The sequence below is a fragment of the Citrus sinensis genome, chromosome 1 (genome assembly GCF_022201045.2).
Source record: "Citrus sinensis cultivar Valencia sweet orange chromosome 1, DVS_A1.0, whole genome shotgun sequence".
Lineage (NCBI taxonomy): Eukaryota > Viridiplantae > Streptophyta > Magnoliopsida > Sapindales > Rutaceae > Citrus > Citrus sinensis.
The window spans coordinates 16337858-16363431 of NC_068556.1; the positions used below are offsets into that span (position 1 = coordinate 16337858).

General features: G+C 34.0%; 4 protein-coding genes across 11 annotated transcripts; 3 read left to right on the top strand and 1 right to left on the bottom strand.

The window, feature by feature from the left end:
- Window positions 1–1328: 1328 nt before the first annotated feature.
- LOC102616125 (tRNA dimethylallyltransferase 9) lies at window positions 1329–7663 on the top strand. The gene is made up of 12 exons (XM_006485606.4): window positions 1329–1707; window positions 2192–2245; window positions 2953–2995; window positions 3133–3241; window positions 3566–3764; window positions 4201–4423; window positions 5769–5863; window positions 6403–6497; window positions 6595–6670; window positions 6870–7009; window positions 7084–7143; window positions 7325–7663. The coding sequence occupies exons 1-12, from the start codon at window positions 1471–1473 to the stop codon at window positions 7359–7361; spliced, it is 1368 nt and encodes a 455-aa protein (XP_006485669.2). The 5' UTR covers window positions 1329–1470; the 3' UTR covers window positions 7362–7663.
- Window positions 7664–8575: 912 nt separating this feature from the next.
- LOC102616415 (hypothetical protein) lies at window positions 8576–13892 on the top strand. 6 transcript variants are annotated; one of them, XM_052437130.1, is made up of 12 exons: window positions 8576–8974; window positions 9241–9335; window positions 9659–9833; window positions 9945–10024; window positions 10163–10287; window positions 10669–10790; window positions 10929–11171; window positions 11951–12043; window positions 12445–12545; window positions 13103–13155; window positions 13264–13449; window positions 13548–13892. In XM_052437130.1, exons 3-12 carry the CDS (start codon window positions 9699–9701, stop codon window positions 13670–13672), a joined length of 1263 nt encoding a protein of 420 aa, XP_052293090.1. In that variant the 5' UTR covers window positions 8576–8974; window positions 9241–9335; window positions 9659–9698; the 3' UTR covers window positions 13673–13892. The 6 variants fall into 6 exon arrangements, with proteins under 6 accessions (XP_052293090.1, XP_024956199.2, XP_024956200.2 ...); XM_052437281.1 differs by having other exon boundaries at window positions 8580–8974; window positions 9787–9833; XM_025100431.2 differs by lacking the exon at window positions 9241–9335.
- A 3310-nt stretch (window positions 13893–17202) lies between these two features.
- On the top strand, window positions 17203–21351 carry LOC102617795 (malate dehydrogenase, mitochondrial). The gene is made up of 7 exons (XM_006485613.4): window positions 17203–17582; window positions 18576–18749; window positions 18843–19011; window positions 19289–19350; window positions 19492–19613; window positions 20089–20206; window positions 20996–21351. Exons 1-7 carry the CDS (start codon window positions 17343–17345, stop codon window positions 21131–21133), a joined length of 1023 nt encoding a protein of 340 aa, XP_006485676.1. The 5' UTR covers window positions 17203–17342; the 3' UTR covers window positions 21134–21351.
- Window positions 21352–21385: 34 nt separating this feature from the next.
- On the bottom strand, window positions 21386–25290 carry LOC102617308 (transcription factor GTE4). Of its 3 annotated transcripts, none has more exons than XM_006485612.4 (5): window positions 23167–25289; window positions 23028–23073; window positions 22800–22913; window positions 22612–22687; window positions 21386–21694 (listed from the first exon to the last, which is right to left on the bottom strand). In XM_006485612.4, the coding sequence occupies exons 1-4, from the start codon at window positions 24715–24717 to the stop codon at window positions 22638–22640; spliced, it is 1761 nt and encodes a 586-aa protein (XP_006485675.2). In that variant the 5' UTR covers window positions 24718–25289; the 3' UTR covers window positions 21386–21694; window positions 22612–22637. The 3 variants fall into 3 exon arrangements, with proteins under 3 accessions (XP_006485675.2, XP_006485674.2, XP_024956397.2); XM_006485611.4 differs by having other exon boundaries at window positions 22605–22687; XM_025100629.2 differs by lacking the exon at window positions 22612–22687 and having other exon boundaries at window positions 23167–25290.
- Window positions 25291–25574: the final 284 nt, after the last annotated feature.

A 25574-nucleotide genomic window follows, 5' to 3' on the forward strand; every position in this document is an offset into this window, starting at 1 on the left:
CTAATCTCTACTCTCAAAAGCTCAAATTTTGAGCTTTCGCTAGTAGAGGTAAATTAGCTTATTTAAGCTAAAAAAACTCTACTAAAAAAATAACCAAACACCATAAAAAATTTTAAAAAGTGCTTATGGGATTAAATAAGCACTTATGTCTCTTAAATAAGCCATATCAAATAGGCACTAATAAGGCTCCGTTTGGTACAACTTATTAAATAGAGCTTATAACAGTAGAGCTTATAGCAGTAGAGCTTATACCAATAGAGCTTTTGGACAAAAAGTCATTGGATGTTTGGTTGTCAATAAAAAAAGTATTTTTGAACCATTAAACTGTGTGATATTTTTTTATTATATATTTTTAGAAAAGTTCTTTAACCTCTACTCCCAAAAGCTCAAATTTTGGACTTTTGCTAGTAGAGGTAAATTAGCTTATTTAAGCTAAAAAAACTCTACTAAAAAAATAACCAAACATCATAAAAATTTTTAAAAAGTACTTATACAATTAAATAAGCACTTATGGCTCTTAAATAAGTCATACCAAACAGGCACTAAGTCTCTGCTCGAGCTGTTGGAAGACTTTTATAAAAGCTAAAAAAGAAATTATAAAATTAATAAATATTTTTCAATTAAAATAACCCGAAGAAAAAAAATCACCTAAGAAACTATTCCGTCATAAATTACATAATCCTTCGCCTCTGAACAAGGCGCATAAATATCTGAAATAGAAAAATGCTTTATAAAAAGAGTGGAGCTATTGGCACCCCTACATTATTCTTGCAAAACCCCATTTTAAATAAAATTACAATTAAGGACAATTGAAAATTAAACACATATAAATTTTTTTCCAGCAAATTACTTAATTCATAATCAATCCTTTTAAAAAAATATGTATATATGTTATTTCCTATTTAACTAAAATAAATTGTGCAAATTTAGAATAATCTATTGTTCTCTTTTGATTTCTTATTGATTAAATATTTTATACTTAAAATTACTTTAAAATTATAATTTAAAATATGTGTTATTTCAACCAATGATTAACACTAAAAAATTCATCACCCATATAACTTTTTAATTTGTGTGTAGATTAATAATAAAATTGAAAATAATTAAAAAAAATAACACAATAATACTTTGAGTTTTAACAATAAAACAAATCAAATGAAAATTAAGAATTTAAAAAAGTAAATCTAAAAAAAGGGACATTTTCGGAAATAAAGTGAATATAACTAAGAAGGGGGTTTTATGAGGAGATGAGAGGGGTGCCAATAGTCCAACTCTTATAAAAAATAAAAATCTGCGAAGAAAGAAAAAATAATAATAATAGAAAAGGGGGCTAAAAGCCCAATCCGTAAACCTTAGCCAGTTCAGTTTTAACACAAAAAGAAAACGTCTGCAATTGAACGCACATAACTTCAATCACTTTCTCTCACTCATAAAAATTAAGATTTAAAAAAAGAAGGAAAAAGGAAAGAAATGTTAATGAGCGGAGTGTGTGGTGGGGGCGGCATCCGTGCATGGCTGAAAGAGAAGCCCTTACTCCGGCAATTCGCTCGGCGCCGGCGTCTATTCGCCACGTCATGTTCCGTTGCTTCAAGCAAGAAAGAGAAGGTTATTGTGATATCTGGGCCCACCGGAGCCGGCAAGAGCCAGCTGGCTTTGGAGCTCGCTAAGCGCCTCAATGGTGAAATCATCAGCGCCGACTCTGTCCAGGTCTAATCTGAGGCTTTTTAATTATTATTTTTTCATTCTTATCTTAAATGGAGAGAGTTTAAGTAATTATGAAGTGGGTAGAGCTTTGTTTTATTGATTGGATATTGTCTGGGATGAAAATGAAGAGTCAACGAAAAAAAAGAATGTCAACTTTTGAGTTTTTTTTTTTTTTGGTTTTATGTTTTAACTTTTAACTGGCAAGTGTTTTGGGATAAATTCGCCTGAAGGGTTCAGTCAGAATAGATACTACTAATTCATTTTTTGAAACTTCGATGAATGGATTGTTTCTGCTTAGGTATGGTTAAGCCATGGTTTTACCTAAATCATAGTGTTATCAGATACTGCCTATTCAGATTGGTTGCCATGTGCTCGTTAGGTTTTGTTCGCATAATATTGTGTATTAGTGCGACCCTTTTCTCTGTGGTTGTAACAAGTACTGGAATCTCTCTGAAAGTGGGTTGATTAAGTGTTCTTTGTGTTACAGGTTTATCGAGGTCTTGATATTGGGTCTGCAAAGCCTTCTTCTAGTGATCGAAAGGTGCCTTAAGATACCTAATGCTTAATGCTTGCTTTTACTGTAGTTATCTGAAATGAACGTTTTGAGTTGCCATTTTCTGTATTGGTGTAACACTTCATTCATGTTACAAGTAAAAAGTTAGTTCCACAAAGATGTGAGAGGCATTAATTATGATATTCCAAGTTTTAAGCTACTTGTAAGCTATTGCTGACCCCATAATCATACAATATAACAGTAATAATTCTGTAGTATACTTGAAGCTTATGTTTTATCTGCTTTAATATGATTGGCACATAGTTCTGTAATTGTGAGATTTTTCATCTATTACTGTTAAAGGCATATTTTAATTTTTCAGCGAAGCCTTTGCTTTCAGGGACTGTTAGCCTTTCGTAGGATTCATAATTTTTGTCGCACTTGTTGGTATAATATAAAAATTTATTCAACCATATGAAAGACTAAATTTTCCAGAATTAGTAACTAGTACTTCTGACCAATTGGCATAGGGCATGTCTTCTTATTAGTGACTAAATCATTGCCCTACCATTGTATTCCATTTGCCTCTGCCTATATTATTAATCTGGTCAAATGTATTCTTTTGGCCTAGAAATTTTTTGTATATTACCAAACTTGTTTTGGCTTTGTGTTTTCATTTTTGGCTTTCATCAAGTTCTCTTCCACTAGTTGCGCCTTTAACAGTTGTAACAATCACAAGTTTTATTTGTTTGCAGGAAGTGCCTCATCATCTAATTGACATACTGCATCCATGTGAAGGTATGTCGCATGTGGGCCAACTAATGTCAGCAAAGCATCTTAATACTTGTAATAGGATTCAGTGATGGTTCAATTGATTTTAATTGAAAATATATTTTTTTTCTATCTAAAATATATATCATTTTGTCTTCTTTCAGACTATTCTGTTGGAAAATTTTTTGAGGATGCGAGGCATGCGACAAAAGATGTTCTTAAAAAGGGCCGTGTTCCGATTGTTACGGGTGGGACTGGATTGTATTTGCGATGGTATGTTTACACATCCTTTTAGGTAGGTGAGCATTGTTGATATCTATTTTCCATTTCTCTTCAATGATAAGTGCTGGTGTGCACAGGCTTTCTTTTGAATGCTAGAGGCTGACTTCTGTGCACTAATGCCACTGGGATGAAAGTTTGCATGTTCTTTATTAATCTTGGCACCAATTTAACTAGTTTGTCAGAAGTAGAAATCATGCGTGTGTATTTAATGACTTGGGCAAGAGTCGTGCTTGCTGTGATTGTGAGAGTGTTGATTTACTGAAAGTTAACTTTTATGACACATGTTCACTGTTGTGCTTTTATTGGTAATATTAGGTTCATATATGGAAAGCCAGATGTTCCAAAAGCGTCCCCAGAGATTATCGCTGAAGTAAATTCTGAGCTTGCAGATCTACAGAGAGATGGAGACTGGTATGCTGCTGTGGAGTTTGTGGTTAAAGCAGGTGATCCAAAGGCGAGGTCTTTGGCTGCTAATGATTGGTACCGTTTACGGCGCAGCCTTGAGATAATCAAGGTTGTTTATGATGTTCTTAGCGATATATATTTGATCAAGATGCATCTCTCAGATGCCCCTTCCCGAACCATCTCTCTTTTTGGTAACACATATTGCACAAACTACATCTTGAATGTGAATTTCATTTTGATGAATAATATTTTTCATGGGCATTATTTGATAACATAAATATGAGGACACGAGCTACTTCATGCATGTGAATTTCAGTTGTCAGTGATATTTTTATCAGCATTAATTGTTTGATTATTATACATGCATAGATTCATACTTATTCTATATCCCTTCTTTCCCACTTGCACTTCTTCAAGTTGAATCACCTGAGAAGACGTTTGTTGGAACAATTTTTTTTTTTTTAACATGAAAAATAAAAGGTTAACGGAAAATATTTTTGAGTGAATGCACTTGTCGCTCATTGATATTTCTTTTTCCTTGGCAGTCCACTGGTTCTCCTCCATCGGCTTTCCAGATACCATATGACTCGTTCAGGGAACATTCTGATTCAAGTGAAACAGACCATTCTTATGAGAGGAACTCTTCTGCTGGTGCATCTGATACAAATCCAAAGGATTTGGATTATGATTTCATGTGCTTTTTCCTTTCAAGTCACAGACTTGATCTTTACAGATCAATCGATTTGCGCTGTGAAGATATGCTTCCAGGTAGGTAATTTCATGGCACATAACAGCACAGTTTCTATCTTGTTCATTTTGCTTGGATACAGCATTTTGCACAGAGCAGATAAATAGCATTATTGCTGCTAATGCTTAGTAACTTAAATCTTGTGACTAGTAACTTACATGTTGCTGATTTCTCTTGCTCTTAATTTGCTATCTGGTAGGGGTGGGCATTGGCTTTTGTTGAACCGAACAAACCTTTGTCAGTTCGGTTCTTTTTTTCTGCAAACAAAAGCCGAACTGGTTGGAAAATAGAGAACCAATTGGTTTTGTGTTTGGTTCGGCTCAAATCCAAACTAAACTGAAAAACCAATTGGTTCTCTTCTAAAAATATAAAAATAAATAGATAAATATAAGAGCAAAACACAAAAACCTAAAGCTAATACACGCGACCAACTGTTATTAAAAAAAAAAACACACACACACACAAAAAACACCCACAACCGCTCAAAGCCTCACACCACACTCAGCCTCTCTCACCACAGCTGGCAGCTGCTCACCCCACACACCAAGCCTCTCATACCACAGCTGGCAGATGCTAACAAAGCGGCTGACTGAGGATAGCGTGAGTGCCTCTCTCTTTCTTCTTTCCTTTATATGTCTGGTACCGGCTCTATTTTGGATAGATCAGAGCTGATTGGAAAAAATAAAAAAAAATTGTTTCTTGCACTGGAAACTGTACATTTGTTAGTTTGAGGATATACCTAGAAGGCTCAGATGGTGAACACATGATACCCTGAAGAGTTAAATTTTACTGTATAAGTTTTAAGGGTGTAAAAAGGGATGAGGTTATTAATTATGATCGTGACTATACAAATGTTAACAGGCAGAGAGAGCCTGAGTTTAGGAGAGTTGTGGAATTTTTCTAATGTATCGGTTGTCTTCTCTTTGTTTAAAGAATTTTTTCTTCATATCATCACCTAGTCTTATCTAAGAGGAGTATATACTGATAATTTTATTATCATATGGTTGATTTATGCTGTTTGTTCCATTATATACTTTTTCTTTAGCAATGATATAGCATCCATCTGAGACACTGGTGCTTTAACTGGAAATTGTAAAGTCCAAAACGAATAGAACTGAACCAATCCGAACCTCAGTTCAGTTCTAAAATTCAGTTTGGTTCGGTTTTCAGCCTGAACCAAACCTAACCGGATAGTGCCCAGCCCTATTATCTAGGTTCCTTTAACTTCTATCTGATTGTTCTTTGGATCTTTGTTCCTGTAATGTTTCATTTGATTATTTATCATTTTTTGTGGAAAGCAAGTTAGAATGATTTGAGTGAGAGGTTTTCTGAAATTTCTCTTCTGATGTTTGGTTCCAACTGTAGGAAGTGATGGGATTTTGTCTGAGGCCGCATGGCTTCTTGATGAAGGTCTTCTTCCTAATTCAAACTCTGCAACTCGAGCAATTGGTTATAGACAAGTATGCCTCTAATACACAATAACATGCATTCTTGCCATATATACTGGTTATTAAAGAAGAGAATGCTGGTTCATTTTATGGCTAGAAAAAGAAGTTTTTATTCTCAATTTCATTACCTTGTTAGCTAAGGATCATTTTTTATTTGATATTTTGTGCATAGGTTTATTTGAATGTATAGCCCTTTTTTTTGGGTGAGTGTGCGCATGCCTTTTTTTGTGGATTTTTATCTTTATTTTATTTTTTAATGGGTGCTCATTTGTTTATGGTTTTGAAGCCAAGCCCTATATATCACCGTTCACTAACCTTTTGCATTTTCTTTGTGGAATTAGAGCTATAAATTTTCATCAGATATTTAATTCGTTTAAACCATTTGCAAAAGATTAAGCATTGAAATTGAGGTTGTATTGCTTATGTTAGTTCTTATCTTTCATTTTTTTTTTCAATGGGCAACTTTTCTGTTGACATTTCACTTATTTTTTGTGTTTAACATTTTTGCTGAAGAAGTAACATTCATCTAATTTATCTGATACCAATTTCAGGCTATGGAATACCTCTTAAGATGCAGACAGCAAGGGGGTACAAGTTCTACAGGGGAATTTTATGCTTTTCTGGCAGAATTTCAGAAAGCGTCAAGGTAAGACATTTCCGCTTTTGTTCGAATTTATTTCGTTTGTCAAGGATGCTCTCGACCAGCAAATATAATTCCAGCACTCATTAATTTTGTTCTGCAGAAACTTTGCCAAAAGGCAACTGACATGGTTCCGTAATGAACGTATATATCACTGGCTTAATGCTGCTAGACCGCTGGTATGTTACTCCCAACTTCATTTGTTTAGGTTGGTAATTAGCATCTAGTTAGATTACTTTTCTCCATCTTTGATTGATGAAATGCTATCATCAGCTTGTTCTTTTAGCTCCCCTGTCATGAATGCGCTAAAAATTTTAATTTGATATGTTGAAATACTTTTCCCCTTCTGCTAATTTCTGAAAAGGACAAATATTGCAGGAAAATGTGCTCAATTACATCATTACTGCATATCATGATTCAACTGGAACTTTGGTTGTGCCTGATTATCTTCAAATAAGAAGAGATTCATCAAGCAGTCGTGAAGTCTCTGAACTTAAGTCGTACCGCACCAGAAACAGGTACAAGTTATTAAGAAGTTAATCATTCTATTATTCATTATCTGCTAATTATTTTTACTTTTCTGAAATTGAAGGCATTTTATTAGCCGTGGAGATTGCTGTAATATTCTAGACTGGATAAAGAGAACTCAAGGGTAATGCTACAAACTGAACTTCTTTGACTTGGATAAATATTGAGTCTGCAGAATTGAAACATCTCATCAAATTACTTTTACATTTCTTGAAAGGAAGTCTTTTGAGGCTGTTGCTTTCTTATGATATGTTTAAATTCTTCATGAGCTGTGTAATCATAGACTTCGTAATGTGTCTGTGCAGCAAAACTTGTGAACTCCGTGAACCAATCGTGGTTTGAGCATTTATGTTCAGAGCAAGGAGCTGCATTGTACCCTGTGGTGAACAAATTGATCTGCCGATTGTGGATTCCAAAACTTCCAATCCAATGCAATTCTTCATATCGAATTAAATTGGAATATAAATACCCATAATTGCTCACCTGATCTGCAAAAAGTGAGAGACAGGAAAATTATACCATATTGATTGCTCTAGGAAGGTCAGGTAACTTGAATATGTAAAGGTGTTTTGGTGCACAAACAGATTTGCTATTTTTGTTTTGCTTATTAAATAATCATTTTGAGTACCGCTTTCATTTTCCAATCAACTCATTCATGCTACGTTAGCTGCCAATTCAGTCTATACAAAAATGATTGTATAACTGTTTGTGGTATGTATCATTATTATTATTATTATTAATATGTTTTTTTTTTTTTTTTGTCCTCATGCAACTACAAACTCAGTGTATACACAATTGTTTTTTTATAAAAGAGTTTGTACACAATGAGATGCCCTTGTGCTTAGTAAGAATATTCTGCGATGGTGCTTTGGAATTTGGCCCTTATCATAGCATAATCTAAGTTGTTGCAATTGCCAATTTAGAGAACGTAAGCATGGTAACCAACAAACCAGTTTGAGATTGAGAAGTGTAATTTTCCTTGGCAAATTAACGAAAGCAGCCATATTTTTGGTGTTAAATATTTTCTTATGCGTTGCAGTATTTTGAAGTGGTTTAACATTAACTCTACATAATGTTGTATATTGACGTGACATTTATTTATTAGATGATGATTAGATAATTTTATAAGTTATGAATTTATGATCTAATAAATGAGTGATATCGGAACTCAAGTAACAAATAATTAATTTTAGGAGACTCTCCAAGTATTTACATCTTTCCAATACAAAAGAAGAAAAATATTTTAATATTTATAAATATGATACACGCACATAATAAAAAAAATTAAAATAAAGTCTACATCATTTCAAATACTATTTCATTTAGATGTTAATACCATTTCATTCATATGTTAGCACACGAGATTTCAATTCATCATGATCAATAGAAGGCATTTTACTACAATTTTGCTTGTTTTTAAGATAAATTGTAATCTTTTCGAATAAAATAATGAAGCTTTAGCTGTGTGACATCACCCCAATTACGTGGCAAATGCATGGGTTTCAATTTATTGGAAGAGATTACAATTTGAAATATTTTCTTATGCTTGACAGCATCTTTGGTAAACGAAATAAATTCGATCATAAGTGGAAATGTTATTATCTTGATGGTTTCCGAAATTCGGCCAGAAAAGCATAAAATGACTTGTATAATATGGGTGGTGACACTCACGGCACCAATGGCAATGGACTCTACGTGCCATAGCGGCAGAAAGCCACCACTTACAGACTACAGTCCAGGGCAATGGGTATTGCAGTTTGTGATTGTTGCTGTGATATTGATATGTGACGTGAACACACAACTTTCGCACTGGGTTTTGCAATTTGTCTTCCACCACACAGGTGATTGTGCTGTCTGATTTGTGATTTGATCACACAACTTTGTTGCAAAAATAAAATATGAAGTTTTAGATGAGCCTGGACCCTGAGGAAGGACTTGTCTCTCTGGAGTCTGCGGTATAGTCTACATCAACACTAAGCTTTTTTTTCTTAGCCCCTTAATTCTTTTATTTGCATTTTCATGTTTTGTTGATCCTGCGTCCCTTCCCACTATGAAGTCTTTTGTGTTTTCAGCATCAAACCGCACTTATCCTTCCTCAAATGCAATTAAATGAAACAAATTTGTTTAACCTCTGTTCTGTTCTGTGTATTAGTGTGTGTGTATATAATGCGGTGGGATGGGGTGAATGTTTGTTCACTTGCATGTTTATTTCTTTCCACAGCTTCAGCTTCCACTACAGTGTAGCCTCACAATTAGTTTGTACGCGTGCTTTCTTTCAGTTTCTTCTTCTAGTGCAATTTTAGTTCTACGTGCCAGGTATAATATCGATGCTTCTTAATTCGATGGAAACCTTTACTTCATCTTCATCATTCAAGGGTTGCCTGTTTCTTTTTTGTTCGTGGATTTTCGTGTAGATAATTGAAAAAATCTTGATTATTCATTTTGAGTCTCTCATAACTACTGGGCATGCAAGTTTTAGTTATTCACAAGAAGAAACAAAAATTGGTTGTGATTATTTAATCTCTGCCTGTGCCTGCCACCAAAAATTTAGTATTTAGTTGATTTTTAAAGTAATTTTAGGCTTGTTTCTATAAAAGCTATTGCTCATGTGGTAGCATGTCATGCCTTTTCCTCTGCAGCAAGTACTATAGATAATCTGAGGACTTAAAAGACTCCACTATGAAGATTCTGGACCTCTTTATTGCTGCATTTATACCAGTTTTGAAGGTACTTCTGCTTACTGCCCTTGGCTTATTTCTTGCACTAGATCGCATAGATATATTGGGGGACTTGGCACGCCAGCATTTGAACAAGGTAATACTCACTGCAAAAAAATTTCAAATGATGTTATATTTTTTCTTAAAAAAAATTTTGACTAAAGCCTGCCAAGCTGTTAAAGGATTTGGTTCTTTTAATGTTGTACAGGTTGTGTTTTTCGTCTTCAATCCAGCACTTGTCGGTAGCAGTCTTGCAGACCACATAACAGCTGAAGGCATAGGCATGTTGTGAGTTTGCATTCTTTACGAAACCTGTGCAGTTTCTTCTATTTTTTTATTATTCTTTTGCTCTTCTTACCATGTTTTCTCATTTTCTTCCGTCAATTCATTGAAAGTAGCTTTCATAAATAAAATAAAACTATGTAGGTGGTTTATGCCGTTAAATATCCTTATTACATACATCGTTGGCTCATCACTTGGATGGATAGTTCTAAAAACTACAAAAGCTCCTTATGATTTGTGGGGCCTTGTTTTAGGATGCTGTGCTGCAGGTTCTTTTCCCTCTCTCGCTCTCCTTCTCTCTATTTGAGTCAAATGAAGATAGGTGAGCAAAAATGTTATAAATGTTCCTTTGTTGCCTCATAATCTTAACCAATGGTTTCCTTGCTGAAGTAACAGTATTTTTTAATGAAATGGATTAAGAATGAACTCAATTCAATTCTTTGCTTTACTTCTATGAATAGTTTTGGACAATTTTTATGGTGTATTTGGATGGATCATATTAAGAATGTTCCTTAGTCATCTCAGGCAAACTATTACCTATAGTCCTGTGTATAGGAATTAGAAAAAGTTTTAGATGACCTTGGGTTTGTTAATTCAAAGATGCATTTTATTTTTCTTTGTACAAATTTGTTTTGCCTCTGACGTTACAGGTAACTTGGGGAATATGCTTTTCATTATAATTCCAGCAATTTGTAAAGAAAGGGGCAGCCCATTTGGTGATGCTGATGCCTGCTATCGCCAGGGAATGGTTTATTCTGCACTTTCAATGGCAGTATGAATCTTGCCCAACTCTACAAATGTCTAAATAAGCAGTCTATTACTTGCCTTCTTTAAAATGAGTAGTAAGTATGAAAAACTAATTTGGGATCTTTTTCAATATTTTGATTTTTCATTATTATTGATATTTCAGATTGGAGCCATCTACATGTGGTCATATGTATATAACATTGTGCGGATATATTCATCATGTACGAATTCTGAAGGAGAGAAACTAGATAATTCCACTGAAAATATAACACCCATGGAAGAAACAACTGAAAAACTTTCAAATTCCCGTATGAGACCACTGCTGCCTTTAAATGGGTGCTCAGCTGTCAAAGACCATTTGAATCATTTTGAACTTGATTGCTCTATTACTGCAAGGAAGCCACAGGTTGGCTAAAGTTCTAACTTTGATCTGTGTGTATCAGTGAACTTCTTTCTCTGTTGTTGAAGCCTTTTTTAATTGGAGCCTACTCTTGATTTCCTTTTATATGGAGGAACTACTTCCAGGTTTCAAGAATAGTCTCAGTGGTGTAGTAAAACAAATTTGTGGTTTTCAAAATTTGATGACCCATTTTCCCCTCTATAACGCTGTTAAGTCAAACTTTTTGAATAATTAGTAAAACAAAAAAATGAAAATGATGACAGGATTAACAGTATAATCTATCTTTCAAGCAAGATAATCTTCACTTTCTCCTTTGTCTCTTTCCCAAATTGATGTAGGAATCAACAGATCAAAGTTCTCTAGGGATTGAAAAGCAAAATCTCATTTTGCCATCCAATATTTGGTAAAATGTATTGTTAGTCACTCTTTTTAACATGTTCTATACCATCAAGTCTTGATTAGTGAATGCAATAGCTAGGACTGCCTCTATTAAAAGTTCAAATATCGATTGTCATCTCCTTAAACATTATTAGCTCTTTTATCTACTTTACTTTTTGATAATGACCTTTATGTTGGTATACATGACATGCATTAGACTGAAAAATGTTGAGGATTTTTTTTTTCTTTCCTTAAGATTGGCCTTCTTAAATCGCTTGAAGAATTGGCATCTTCTAATATTTCTATATTGAAGGTTTTGATGATCAATGTAGCTTTCGCTTTTTTGCTCATTATTCGGATGTTTTGAGAGAAAATTATCATCTTACTTTGCCAGTTTTTGGTAACAGGTTCAACTTTTAGAAAAGATTAAGCAATGTTTCCAAACATTTGCAACAAAATTCAACCTGAGGAAGCTCTTTGCACCTTCAACGATTGCAGCTGTACGCATATTGCTATGATAGTATTGTGGAGTTGTCACCTCTTTGATATTTCTTTTCACTGTGATTGTGGAATATGTTTAATGGGCAGAAATGTACAAATATATGCTTTAGAGGAAAATTATTGCCAAAATGGAAAAGATTTTGAAGATGATTATATGCAGGATATGCACATATTCAATACGCTATGCAAATAATTATGCAATGATTTCATTATCATGATTTTTTTGAATGACTATCAGGTGAATTTTTTCATCAAAACACATTGAGCATCCTAAATTGTTATCATGGTCACAAAGTCCTAATGCATGTTTTCCGAAAGAGATAATTGCCTCACAATTGATAATAATAATGAAAAAAATCTCACAGTATTGTCCAACTAATACTCTTGGTAAATTAAATAGATCGTTGGTTTCATGGTTGGTATAATCCCTGAGTTTCGAAAGTTGCTAATTGGTGAGCATGCTCCGCTTCGAGTGGTTGAGGGCTCTGCTTCTCTGCTGGGGTGAGTGTACTCCTTTCTGCTTTGTAGTTTTTTATGTAAAGGTTGTTTCAATTATGATGATTGCTTCCGTTATCACCTTCACACTTTAGAACTTATTTAAGTTAATTCTGAACTTGTGAATTCAAGTTTGTAAATAAAATTTACTAGTGGCATGTATGTAATCAGGGTATCTGAAAAGAAAAAATCTATTGAATTCTTGATTTATGCAACCCTTTTTTTTATATTGGTTTAACGCTATTGTAATATAATGAGAGGAAGACTGGATTTTCGGAAGAACTTTTCATAAATTATAATTTCTTAGTTTATTTAAACTGAGTGAGGTCAATTAAAGTAAATCATTTAGTCCATCAGGTCTTAGTAAATGGTCTTCCCTTAAGATATTTACCAGCACACCCATCCCAAGCATTCTGTCCTTCACACAGTTTGTAGTGGCACATTACAGTATCATAGATTGATGGGTATACATGCTGGTTGACTTTGTTCTTGCATCAAGATAGACTTGTTGATAACACAATTTGTTTCCATGATATCCATGTTTCTTTTTATTTCATACACAGGGAGGCATCTATTCCCACTGTCACCTTAATTGTGGGGGCGAATCTTCTCAGAGGTTATTACCGATCTTAATTTTGTATTCCTTGTTTTTCTTGTTCTGGGGAATTTCAGTCTAGTCTGGTTGGAGTTGATAGTTAAAAACACTAATGATGGTGTTCTCCAGGTTTGAAAGGCACACGAATACAGCTGTCATTGATTATTGGGGTCATAGTAATTCGGTATATTGCTCTACCACTACTCGGGGTGGGCATTGTTAAAGGTGCAATCCATTTTGGCTTTGTGAAATCAGATCCATTGTATCAGTTTGTTCTTTTACTTCAGTTTGCACTCCCCCCAGCCGTAAATATAGGTATTTTGAATCGTTTCTCAACTGTGCAACAATTTTCTTTCAGTAGTGGCTTTGACTTGAGCTTTGATCAATTCTGCTAATGCTAAGGGCATATGCAGGTACAATGACCCAACTGTTCCGTGCAGGTGAGAGTGAATATTCAGTAATAATGCTATGGACTTATGCATTGGCTTCATTTTCACTCACATTTTGGACAACTTTCTTCATGTGGCTGGTGAAGTAACACTCTTTCTTCTGCTGCCTATCTCATTCCTCATGCATATCCTCCATCATTATTCCATCTACTACTTTCCCTTTTACCTCCTGTTCTTGTCACCTTCTTCTTGGAGTTAAGTTAATTTTATACCTTTCTTCATTGTACACGATATGGTGAAGTTTTAGAAAGAAAGTTTGATAAATAAAGAAAATGGAGTTAATAAAGTTTTAGTGCTCTTTCTTATGTATGCTATGCGTGCCATATCTTTTCGTTTATGTTGAGAGCTTTATGTTCATTGTGGTCTTGCATCGGTGTGCATCACAAAGTGATACGTCAAGATCCAACGTATGGTTTGATTTGATTATTGCCAGTCAAAATTTACCAATATCATTTTGATCCTGTCAAGGACAGTTCAAGAAATTCCTCTCGGCTTCATTCTTTAATTTGTGAATGGCGAAAGAGAAGTTGATCATGATTCATGACATCCCTAATACTTGCAATATTCCTGAGATTTTCACATGCTTTGTTAATGGCTTTAAAGGGAACGTAATCATTGAATCCATCATAATATTGCATTATGACTAGGGATGCCAATGGGGAGGGGAGGTTAGGTGATTGATATCTTTATATACATCCCTTATATTTTGCTTATGTTCTCATATCCTCCTTGTCCTTTTCATATTTGCTTGAGGGGAGGGGTTGGAGATCCTTGAATAATAAAAGGTGATTCCAATGGGTACCTGATTACTGAATAATGAATGCTTTTATCTTTCAAACTTTATTTAATCATATTAAATTAAAACTATAAAATCATATTACAAAACAAAAATATTAAAATAAAATAAAGTAACGAAAATCATTTTCATCAAATTAAGTTCGTTTTGTCAATATTACAAGAAAATCTATGAAATTAAGTAAAGCTTCAATTGTAATCACATTCATATAAAAATGACAATATCATTGCATTAACATTAATTCACTATAAAAATTACATGACAATATCCTTGTATTAATATTAATTCACTATAAAAATTACATGGTATAAATTACTAAAAAAAATCATCATATTTGTTAGAATTTAAATTTTAAATGTATTTCCACTGAATTTTTGTAGAAACTAAAAATTAAAAAGTAGGAGGGTAAATGAGGAGGGGAGGGGAATTCATCGAATTTTCTTTCCCTAAATAAGATAAAGTATTAATTTGTTTTCATTCATTCTTCGAATAAATAACTACGGATAAAATTATTCTCGTACTCTTTTCGAATGAAAAAAAAAAATTCATCGGACCTCATCCCATGGAGATTTTTGCCATTTGTAATCGTGACTACTATTTTCACGTGATTATTCTCAAAAAAAAAATTCACTTGATTGTGAAGCTTTTATAGTTTTGGTTATCAGGGATGTTCGATCAAGCAGGATAGCTGGCAAGCAACTCACTTGATTTTGCTGGTTATTATTACATCATCAATGTTGTAAAAATTTATGGAATATGTATGGCATGTCATTTATATATTCAAGAAATAGCTGACATGTTATGTTATTGTGATTCCGAAGTCCGAACTAATAGGAATGGCAAAAGGCCGGGTCAGGTTCGGGTTTGACCTTGCCCAAGTCCGACCCGATCAAAAAAATTTGAAGCTCTATCTTAAAAAAACTCGAATATTTTATAGTTAATCAGGTCAACATCGGGTCGAGTCCAACCCTACCCTACCAAAATAGTTTTCATATTATTTTAATATTAAATTATTTTTTAATGTTTTGTTTTATATTCATGTTATTGTAATGTTTTCTTCTATACATTCACCTCAATTCAATAATTTAGGCAACTCAAATTTGTCAATATCTTGTAATTTTATGACCACATCCCAAATTCATTCATGTTACTTTTAATTTTTGTTCTCTTTCTAGTTACAATACCATGAATATAAAACAAAAGAAATATTTTTTCTAATTTAAAATAATTAACAAGACAAAGGTAAAATATAAAATACAATTAATCACAAAATAATTCACAAAACAACCAATTAATAGGAATAATTTTTTAAATTCAATTCCATAATCCAACTTTAAAAACACACAATGCGATTAAATTAAAAAAACACAATTCAATGATTTTTGTGAATTTGTGTAAGTGTATTTTGTGTATGTAATTTACGGTTTACCGGGAAGATTGAAGTGTGAGTGTGTGACATGTGTTGTTTACGTGTGTGATGTGATGTTAGTTTTTTTTTTTTTCCAAATAAGGTTGGATCGGGTCGGCTTAAGCCTGACCCTGACCCGAAATTTATTCGGGCCTAAACATTTTTGCCCGAACCCAATCTGAGATTCGAAAATTTGGGTCAAAATCTAAAAAATTAGGGTTAGATCAATCGGACCAAAATTAAGATAAGACTAAATTGCCAAGCCTACGAACTAAACTTGTCTGCAATTTTGTTTATAGTTTCAACGCGTAGATGACATGTTGTATCACTTTTACATTCAAAGCAAAAAATTGTATGACTGTCTTCTCACAAAGATGACATATTGGATAATTTAAAGAAAATTATATGAAATGCTTTTTTTTTTTCTTTTTTGGATCAAATAGATAACACGTCGTATTATTAACTAATGGAATTTTTTCAAAAACAATTAATTCAGGCTTAATAATTTAACATTAGAAAGTGTTAATAAATTAATATATCATAAAAAAATTTAATTTATTAAAATAATTTTTATTTAATTAAATGTTAATTTAAGATTAATTATTATTTATCGTTAAAAATTTTTAAAAATATTTTTATGTTATCAATTAAATAAAAATATTTTTATTTGATATTTCAATTATTAATAAATAACTAACTATATGAAAAATTCAATTGTAATTGGGATTTGGGAGTCGCTTATTTCATTGAAATAATGAATCAAGTTAAAATAATTAAAAATATTATTAACTCTAATATAATAGAGGGTAAAATATATTTCAAGTGTATTTTTTTATGAATTGTTAATTTAATTCTCATTTTATTAAAACTAAAGATCAATTCCTTATTTGAAAGTTATTCAATATCTAAAATAATTAAATATGTGTTATTTATTATTTTATGCTCTCAGTTATCTGTTGTTGAGTGAAATCGATGAAATTAAAAATCAAAATTAAAGTTGATCAATTTTGCTTGTGTCCTTCTCAGTTCGAGGCTTAAATATTAAAAGCTCTAATATTATTATTATTAGAAAAAAAAAGCCTTCACATAGTTCTTGGTTAGAATAAATAAAATGCTTTTTCACATTAAAAAAACATTAGATTTTTTTTTTAAATTTAATAAATAATACATTGTTGGTAAAAAAATTCTCTTAATAGAAAAATCGCACCTTACCCATGTACTACCTAAATTTGAATATTTGACTCAAGTACCCCGCGAGAGAGAGACGATTAAAACAATGATATTTGAATTTGACCTTTCTACCATTTTTGTAAACAAAGTAAAATAATTTGCTTATAAAAAAATAAATTAAAAAAACTAAAGAAAAAAGAGATTGAAAAAAAAAATCAAAATTTATCACGCCAAATCGCAAGCAAACCCCATCCTTAAACCCCATAAATAGGCTTGCAGGCACTTCACAGCATTTTTCTTCTTTAACCCCTCGCCTTTCTCGTTCAACGGTCTCTTCATTATCATTTCTCTCCCTGCCTCTCTAAAGTTTAAACCCGCAACAAAAATGAGATCTTCAGTTCTCCGATCCGTCAAAACCCTTGCGAAGCCCGCTGGAGCACGCGGCTACTCCTCCGAGTCCGTGCCCGATCGCAAGGTGGCCGTCCTCGGTGCCGCTGGCGGGATCGGCCAGCCACTGGCTTTGCTCATGAAGCTCAACCCGCTTGTCTCCAGGCTCGCCCTCTATGATATTGCTAACACTCCTGGTGTTGCTGCTGATGTCGGCCACATCAACACCAGATCTGAGGTCTTTTTTACTTTACTTTCGATTTCAATTATGATTTTCCTTTACATATATATATATATATATGAGAGAAATAATTTTTGAGTCAGTCTTTGAAAAAAAAGTTATTTTTTAGGAAGGAAATAAGCAGTTTCGACTACTTTTATGAGAAAAATTGATGAAGAGTTTTTAATTTATCAGAATGTGATTTTGCATGATATTGTTACAGGTTAATTCATACTGTTTATAATCCGATACAGTAATGAATAGATAAATGGATAACTGTTCTGTAGAATGAAAAAAATTGTTATGGAAACAGTTTTCTGAGAACAAAAACAGTGGAAGTGCATCTTGTGTTAGTAATTTAAGGAAATAGGACAGATTTGTGTGTTCTTAGAAATCTGTTTGTTCGAAGACACTCGAATATTTGTGTATCGTTCTCAGCTCATGTGTTTTGAAGGAATCTGTGAATGCATTTTGACCATTTGTATGGAAAATGGGTTTTGAAAACAAGACAAAATCGCTCCTTCATTTTCCTCTGTCTGTCTACATTCAATTATAGTTCATTACTATATATTATGTATTATATCTCTTGGGTTTGTGCTACTTTCAAGTAAATGTAGTCTCACTTGAGCTAGTTTTGTTTGTTTTTAAATTTATCATTCTTCCTATTCCAACAGGCCCTGACATGAGAATTTCAATAGGGGGCTTTCTTAGTTTTTGTTAAAAGTCGCTACTTTTATATTTGAGATCTATACTATTCAGTACTTTGTTAAGTTGTCATTTCCTTCTTCAAATTCTTTTACCCCTCTAGGATTTGTATAGTTGTGTATCTGTTTTTTTGTCTTCCCTACTATTTGATGATGTTTACTCTTTTTCTGCCTCTTTGAAATTTTAATCAGGAACTTATATTAGTTTATCTCTGTGTTGCCTGTGTGTAATCTTCATTTATCTTATATTCAAACCTTCTTTTGTAATCTTATAATTTATCCCTTTTTGTCCCTGGATTTTTTCTAGGTTGCTGGGTACATGGGTAATGATCAGCTTGGCCAAGCTTTGGAGGATTCAGATGTTGTCATCATACCGGCTGGTGTTCCCAGGAAACCGGGTATGACGCGTGATGATCTATTTAACATCAATGCTGGAATTGTCAAGGACCTGTGCTCTGCAATTGCCAAGTATTGTCCCAATGTGAGTATTACTTTAAATTTTATACTGCTATGTTAAAATTAATATTTCATCTCTGGTTATTGATTGTATTTGGTCAATTTTTTTGGATCTTAGGCAATTGTTAACATGATTAGCAACCCTGTGAACTCAACTGTTCCAATTGCTGCTGAGGTTTTTAAGAAAGCCGGGACATACAATGAGAAGAAGCTGTTTGGTGTGACCACTCTTGATGTGGTTAGGGCTAAGACTTTCTATGCTGGAAAGGCCAATGTTAATGTTGCAGGTTTGCTTAAACTACTCACACACAAAAATCTTGTGTTTATTGTCTAATGCTCTCTTTCTGTCTCTGTTTGATTACCAAAATGGAGAAGGGAAGAGAACTACTAGTATGTTTAATGTTCTACATTGTTTGGTTTTCCTAGAGAAATGAACTTTAGAGTGTCCTATGCTCACTTTTTTGTTGTCCAGCTTCTTCTCAACTATCAAGGGGTTCACAATGTATGAAAATTTTTGGTTTATGCTTGGTAGTTACTTTCTAAACCTGAGTATTTTGTTTGCAGAGGTTAATGTGCCTGTTGTTGGTGGTCATGCTGGTATAACAATTCTCCCGCTATTTTCTCAGGTATATCTTTTTTATTAATTTTTTTATTTTTATTATTTCTAGTTGTTTAAGATGTAAGTTGATTTTTTTACTTATGGCTTTTGCGGTGCATCCTTTGTTGTAAACTTCTGCTTATTTAGAGTTGTTTGCTCTATATTTTAGGCCACACCAAAGGCCAATTTGGCAGATGAAGATATTAAGGCTCTTACAAAGAGAACCCAAGATGGTGGGACAGAAGTTGTGGAAGCAAAGGCTGGAAAGGGTTCTGCAACATTGTCAATGGCGTAAGTCTGGGTTTGTACTATTTTATGAGTATTATCAAAACACAATCGAATGCTGACATATTTTTTACTCTCTTGAGATGTGGATATTTTTTAGAGGTAGATATGCGTCCTGCAAAAGGTTTGTTACTGTAAAGTAGATCATAATACGTCTAATGATAAAATGTATAATAGTTGCCCAGCAAGTATCAATATTGGATTGTCACTACCGTCCTCCCAATGGGGACCCTTAGGTGGCTGGAAGTACATATACAGTCATTATTTCAATCATTAAAGAAACTGAATTGCTAGAAATCAAGCAGATTAACCAGTATCTTATTGAACTTCAGTCATAAAATAGAGAATTTTATTGAATAAAGATCCTCAACTGTTACACTTCATTTGCTGTTATTTCTTTCCATTTCATTGCTGCTGTTTCAATCTCCTCAATGCTTTCATGCAATTGCTTTTTAATTTATTTCATTCTCCCTTCTTGCAGTTATGCAGGAGCCATTTTTGCTGATGCATGCCTGAAGGGTCTTAATGGTGTTCCAGATGTGGTGGAATGTTCATTTGTACAGTCAACTGTCACTGAGCTTCCCTTTTTTGCTTCAAAGGTGATTAATTTAACTTACAATGTCAACTAATGTTCTTTAAATTATTTGGGTCTTATTCATGTTATTTTGTTGTTTTGATAACATAGTGAGTAGAAAGATCACCATTTTTCTTGATTACATCATAATTTCATGTTTTCTCCTATTCTCTTGCACCTTCATGTTCTTTGCGTCTCCAGTTGGTGCTGCTTTCACTTCTGTGTGGTTGGTTGAATATAACTAGTAATGTTGCAATATTGTTGGATTTTCCATCACTGTATTATGTTTCCAGTCCCATGTCTATCTGCAACATCTTTATGTTTGTGCGTCCCAATTTCATCCCAATATCACCTCATAAATCAAATAATCACAAACCCCTCCTTTCTTAACAGCAAGAAATCAAATGATAGTAAATAGTTGAACGGTTAAGAAAGGTGGTAGTTGGATCATTTACCAGTATGATATATTGCAGTTGAATTGATAGTTCATTACAACTAAATCATCGAATTTGTGTGTAAACACAAACTCCAATGTTAAGTTGTTGAGGTTACTAGTCACATTGAAAATAGATGTAAGACTTGAAACATAATTATGAAGCTATGAAAATTCCAGCAATGTTTCAAGAAGTAACAATTTGTGCTGCAACGGGCATGATAGTATCCATTTGTTTCCAACAACATTGTGCTTGTTTCTGACAGTAGTAAAATTTTTCAGTTGTGTATATTATGGCTTGTCAATTCTGGAAAGATCATTATTATATTTTGGTCCGTGCTGGTCATGTTGTTAAAATAGGAAATTCTTTCTTGTTTGCAGGTGAGGCTCGGAAAGAATGGTGTAGAAGAAGTTCTGGGTTTGGGTCCTCTCTCCGACTTCGAACAAGAGGGCTTGGAAAAACTGAAGCCAGAACTCAAAGCATCCATTGAGAAGGGAGTCAAGTTTGCCAATGCCTAGTTAGCCCAACCTTCCATATAAGAAAATTGTTTCAAATTTTGCAATTTTTTCGCAAGTGTTGTACTTGTTGCTCGTGGCACCAGCTTTTTGGCTGTTTTTCTTTAGAATAGGCTTTACATAAACCAGAAGTTCCATCAATAATTATCCTTGAAATGTTAAGCTGGAGGACATTGACAAGATTTGTATCGTTCATTCAGTCATAAATTGTTTGCTGTCTTGTCTTTATGATAAACAATGACAAAATTATAAGAATAAAATGAAGAGGTCTCAAATTCTCATTCTCAAAGCTGTCGTAATTGGCAATTGGCAATTGACAATTAAGATTTTGTAAAATATTTACTTACAAACTGCATCAAACATGTTGATCGTATAAGACAATTGGTGAGAGTCATGTTCTAAATCTTAATCTAATGCAGCAAAAATTATAGAAGTCAGCCCTGCATTTGAGTGCTTCGAACAAAAAAGGCTTTGCAGCTGTCCATTTGATTACCTTGTTTATGCTGTTCCTCCATGTCTTGTTTATCTTAACAGGTTAACTTAGATCTAACATCTTCAGATCAGCTGCAAAATGAATAGAGAGCTCATCAGCAACTGAGTATACAACTTATCATATTGCAAAATATGAGCATCAAGCGATAAACAATGATTAACGAACATCAACATTTAACTTTCTTCCATACAAAAGTACTGCATCTAGGAATATTGAAACAAAGATATGAACACTATAGCACGATCAAAATTTTAGACCCGAAAGTTAAAAATTGACCTTGAATCTGATTCGTCCAAGATTATACAAATTTCATCTTATCTTATGTCAAACAGTCTCATCCAAATCTGTGAATCTAAACTTTTATCCATAACAGAATCATTTCAAGTAATAAAGCTTTATAACAAGATTTTTCAAAGGTTTTTTAACTGTCTTCAAAAAGGAAATATCAATTCTCAGAACATAAGGCAACATAGTCCTTGAAATGCTAAAAACAATAGTTGACCAGTCAATTACACTTGGAAGTTGCAAAATATCAAAGAAAGTTACCCTACTATAAAACTAAGATTTCCCAATCCCTGGTTCCCCTATCGCACAGTACTGAATAGTGAATAAGTTGAAGCTGATATTGGGTGTTTGGGGCCTTGACTAGACTAAGCAAAGTTAGCTACTTGTTCATGTGCATCAAACCCAAATCCATAGGTTTTCTTTCTGCACTTAATGAATTTTAGCTACTGGAGGCTCTTTTAAGGCATAGTAAAAGTATTTGAAAACAAGAAGACACTTGCCAGGGTTCAGCACTGTATTAGTTGAATTATCTTTTTAATTAGGCAGCGTCAGTTGCTAGGGTCAGCCTGTACTATCTGATAATGTGAAAACAGAGTTCTATGAATAAAATAAACTAGTTCAATATGTTCAATGGATATATTAGTACGACTCAAGCCAAAAATGAGATCGACAAGGCTTTATGGTGAGAAATCATACACATAACTTGACTGAATCCATTTAGCTCATAGTTTAATTATCTGCAGGCGAACGATATCCACAGGAACTGCCAGTGCTAGAGTCTACAAATAAAATCTCAAAATAAATTAGCGATGGTATTAATGGGGCCAGCAAAGCTTGAATGTGCTACATGCAGCCACATTATAAAGGTAAAGCAAAAGATTTAGCACTTACCACTTGAGGACGATCCAGAATCACTGCTAGAACCACTTGAACTACTTGATTCATTCGCCTTATCACCGTGCTTTTCTTCAAGGACAGGCGAAGATGTAGAAACAATCTTTTCAACTACTCAAATTCCAATCAATAAATCAGTGCAAAATGATTAGATTGTCATCAAGAACCTGACATATCTCCCCAAAATAACTAAGAAAATAAATCCTTCTATGTCCAAATCATTACCTGCTTCAGTTTCTTTTGGTGCCTCTGCAATGATTGGTTCCATATTCTGCAAAAATATAAGGAACTTGTACATCAGCAAGCAACAATGTTACACATGAAAAACAGACAGACATTGAATTATCATAGTTCAAGTCCTTACGCTATCCTGAATATTGTGACAAGCTTCTGCAGTTGCCTGATGAGCTACTTCAGCTTTTCCCCTGTTCTTGCTCAAAATCTTGTTATAATTAGTCACAAACCTATCAAGCTCCCAAAGAGTTTCAGGATCAAAAGTATCAATGTCCACCTCAATCTCATCATCTTGCTGAGAAAGCACTGGATTCCTCTTCTTAATAATCTGGACAACATGGTCCAGTTTATCTGAAGGCAATTCCTGAAGATTCATACTGAGTCTCTGCTTCTCCTCATAAGTCATATCCCTCTTGTCAGGGTTGTTCGCCTTAGGTTTCTTTGGAACCAGTATCGTATCCTGATGAGCCAAATCAGTAGCTTTTCTTTTCAAATCATCAGGAATTGGCACAGAATCTACTCTCTCCAAAGTCCTTGCTTCTAAAGGCCCTGAAGGTGGAGGTGGAGTATGAACTGGTGTAGGAGTATGAACTGGCACAGGATGTGCAGAAGTAGGAGAATGAACTGGCAAAGGAGGGGCAAGTGTAGGGGTATGAACTGGTGGAGGAGGAGCAGGAACAGTTTTCGGTATGGGTGTTGCAAAATCAGACTTGCGACCCATTTTCGACTGCCTACTGAAATTATACTCTGCCTCTATTTTTTTCCATGTATCTTCAAATATCTTTGACAACTCCTCAGCCATAATATGCACATCCTGCCCTTTTGGGTTATACAACATGGCATTACTAAACGTAATCCTCACATCCTCCGCAAACTCTCTAGGAGTTTTGTACAAATTTTTACTCAACCTAGCCTTGACCGTACCCAGATCCATTGGATGCTTAATTATTGTATAATAATCTTTTAGGCCAAGCCCCTTCACATCTACTGGCTTATTAAACACCCAGCCAAACTTATGTTTCATCAATCTCTCCAGTAAATTCCGACAACTCTGGAACAATCTACCCAAATTTTTATTTGACACTAACTCATTTCCCTTTGTATTGGACTTCAACTTCTTGTTACTCTCCATTGGATTTAACTTCTCAAAACCGACAACATCCAAATTCTTATGGAACTGATTCGTTTTAGGTGCCATTTTCTTTTTGTCCACTGATTTACCCTGATTGTTTCCATTCTTGTTCACAGATACAGTCCCTGCATTTCTATGAACTATTTTACTTAACTGAGTTTGTGTGGCGTCAAGTCTCTTCACTAAACTTGTCACTTGTTCAAGCTCACTTGCAAGCTTTCTTTTGAGTGCTCTAACCTCTTCCCGGTTGTTTAAATCGAAACTAATCTTAACAAAGCTATCAAATTTAGCATAACCTGGAAATGCATTGCCATGGCTGGGTTCACGGCGGTTGTGTGCACCTGGTTGGCTGGATGAATCATCTGATGCCACGGGGATGCTGTTGTCATCTGTGTTAATGCTTGCTAGGATTTTCTTTGAATATGGTTGTTGGTTGTACTGGGGAGGGACACTCTTGGGATTTTGAGACTTGCTTTGGTTCTTTCTGCTATAGAATTTGTCCTGCTTCTCTCCGGCATCACTCTGACCAACTAATGAACCTGAAGCCATTCATGCAATTGTCAAACAGAAACCCTAACTTCACACAAAACCCAGAAAAGCTTTGGAGGGAAAAAAAACCAAATTTTAAATAAACCCTAATCTGCCATTCATGTGATCGCCATACAAAACCCCAACTTCAAACATACCCACAAGGGCTAAGACTCAAACTGTTCTAAAAACTATTTTTCTTTCCGTTGTAGTAAAATTAAGAACCATAGAAACCAAATATGCGTAAGTGGTTAACTGGGTTTTGTTTATTTCGTAAAACAATGTTTGTAAACGAGAAAAGAAGCAACTCGACGAGTGAAAAAAAAAAAAAAAGAATTAAAAGGGTTTCTCTGGGTTTAAGGGTTTGTACGGAACTAGAAATTTGGGCAAAAAGATAGAGAATAAATTGGGGTTTTGGGAAATAAAGGAAATTAGGGTTTTGGTTTTTTTTTTTTTTTTTTTTAATAATGGGAAGGGAAGGAATTGAAAAAGGAAGCTGTGTTGCTCTGTGTTGAAGTTCAGTGTCTGCGACTGCGAGGAGAGACTGAGGTGAAATCCACGCGCTGGTCCGCGAATGATACAAAGGAAGAGACAGGACAAAGAGTCGGACACACGCTTTAGCGGAGTCAAAACGTGACAAAATAACACTATAGTCCCTGAATTTTACTCAAATTAGCTTGAAGTTGTGACACTTAAGTCCTTCTAGTTTTGGTTCTTAATACTTCAGTCCATTGACCTGGTTTGACCGTTATAAGTGAGTTATAAGGGTAAATCGTCATCTCGCTGGCTGAGATTTTTAGATACATTAAAAGTGACACGTGCCGTAGGTTTACACTTAAAATATATTAAATTTAGTAACATAAAGCTAAAAAAAAAAA

What these genes read in the sequence shown, in the direction of transcription:
- LOC102616125 (XM_006485606.4), top strand. Translation starts at nt 1,471, where the DNA reads ATGTTAATGAGCGGAGTGTGTGGTGGGGGCGGCATCCGTGCATGGCTG. An exon ending in CATACTGCATCCATGTGAAG is followed by an intron (nt 2,996 to 3,132) that starts GTATGTCGCATG and finishes GTCTTCTTTCAG; the next exon opens with ACTATTCTGTTGGAAAATTT. An exon ending in TGGATAAAGAGAACTCAAGG is followed by an intron (nt 7,144 to 7,324) that starts GTAATGCTACAA and finishes GTGTCTGTGCAG; the next exon opens with CAAAACTTGTGAACTCCGTG.
- LOC102616415 (XM_052437130.1), top strand. Translation starts at nt 9,699, where the DNA reads ATGAAGATTCTGGACCTCTTTATTGCTGCATTTATACCAGTTTTGAAG. An exon ending in CACCTTCAACGATTGCAGCT is followed by an intron (nt 12,044 to 12,444) that starts GTACGCATATTG and finishes TAAATTAAATAG; the next exon opens with ATCGTTGGTTTCATGGTTGG. An exon ending in CCCCCCAGCCGTAAATATAG is followed by an intron (nt 13,450 to 13,547) that starts GTATTTTGAATC and finishes GGGCATATGCAG; the next exon opens with GTACAATGACCCAACTGTTC.
- LOC102617795 (XM_006485613.4), top strand. Translation starts at nt 17,343, where the DNA reads ATGAGATCTTCAGTTCTCCGATCCGTCAAAACCCTTGCGAAGCCCGCT. An exon ending in TTGCCAAGTATTGTCCCAAT is followed by an intron (nt 18,750 to 18,842) that starts GTGAGTATTACT and finishes TTTGGATCTTAG; the next exon opens with GCAATTGTTAACATGATTAG. An exon ending in TTCTCCCGCTATTTTCTCAG is followed by an intron (nt 19,351 to 19,491) that starts GTATATCTTTTT and finishes TCTATATTTTAG; the next exon opens with GCCACACCAAAGGCCAATTT.
- LOC102617308 (XM_006485612.4), bottom strand. Translation starts at nt 24,717, where the DNA reads ATGGCTTCAGGTTCATTAGTTGGTCAGAGTGATGCCGGAGAGAAGCAG. An exon ending in GTCACAATATTCAGGATAGC is followed by an intron (nt 23,074 to 23,166) that starts GTAAGGACTTGA and finishes ATATTTTTGCAG; the next exon opens with AATATGGAACCAATCATTGC. An exon ending in ACCAAAAGAAACTGAAGCAG is followed by an intron (nt 22,914 to 23,027) that starts GTAATGATTTGG and finishes GAATTTGAGTAG; the next exon opens with TTGAAAAGATTGTTTCTACA.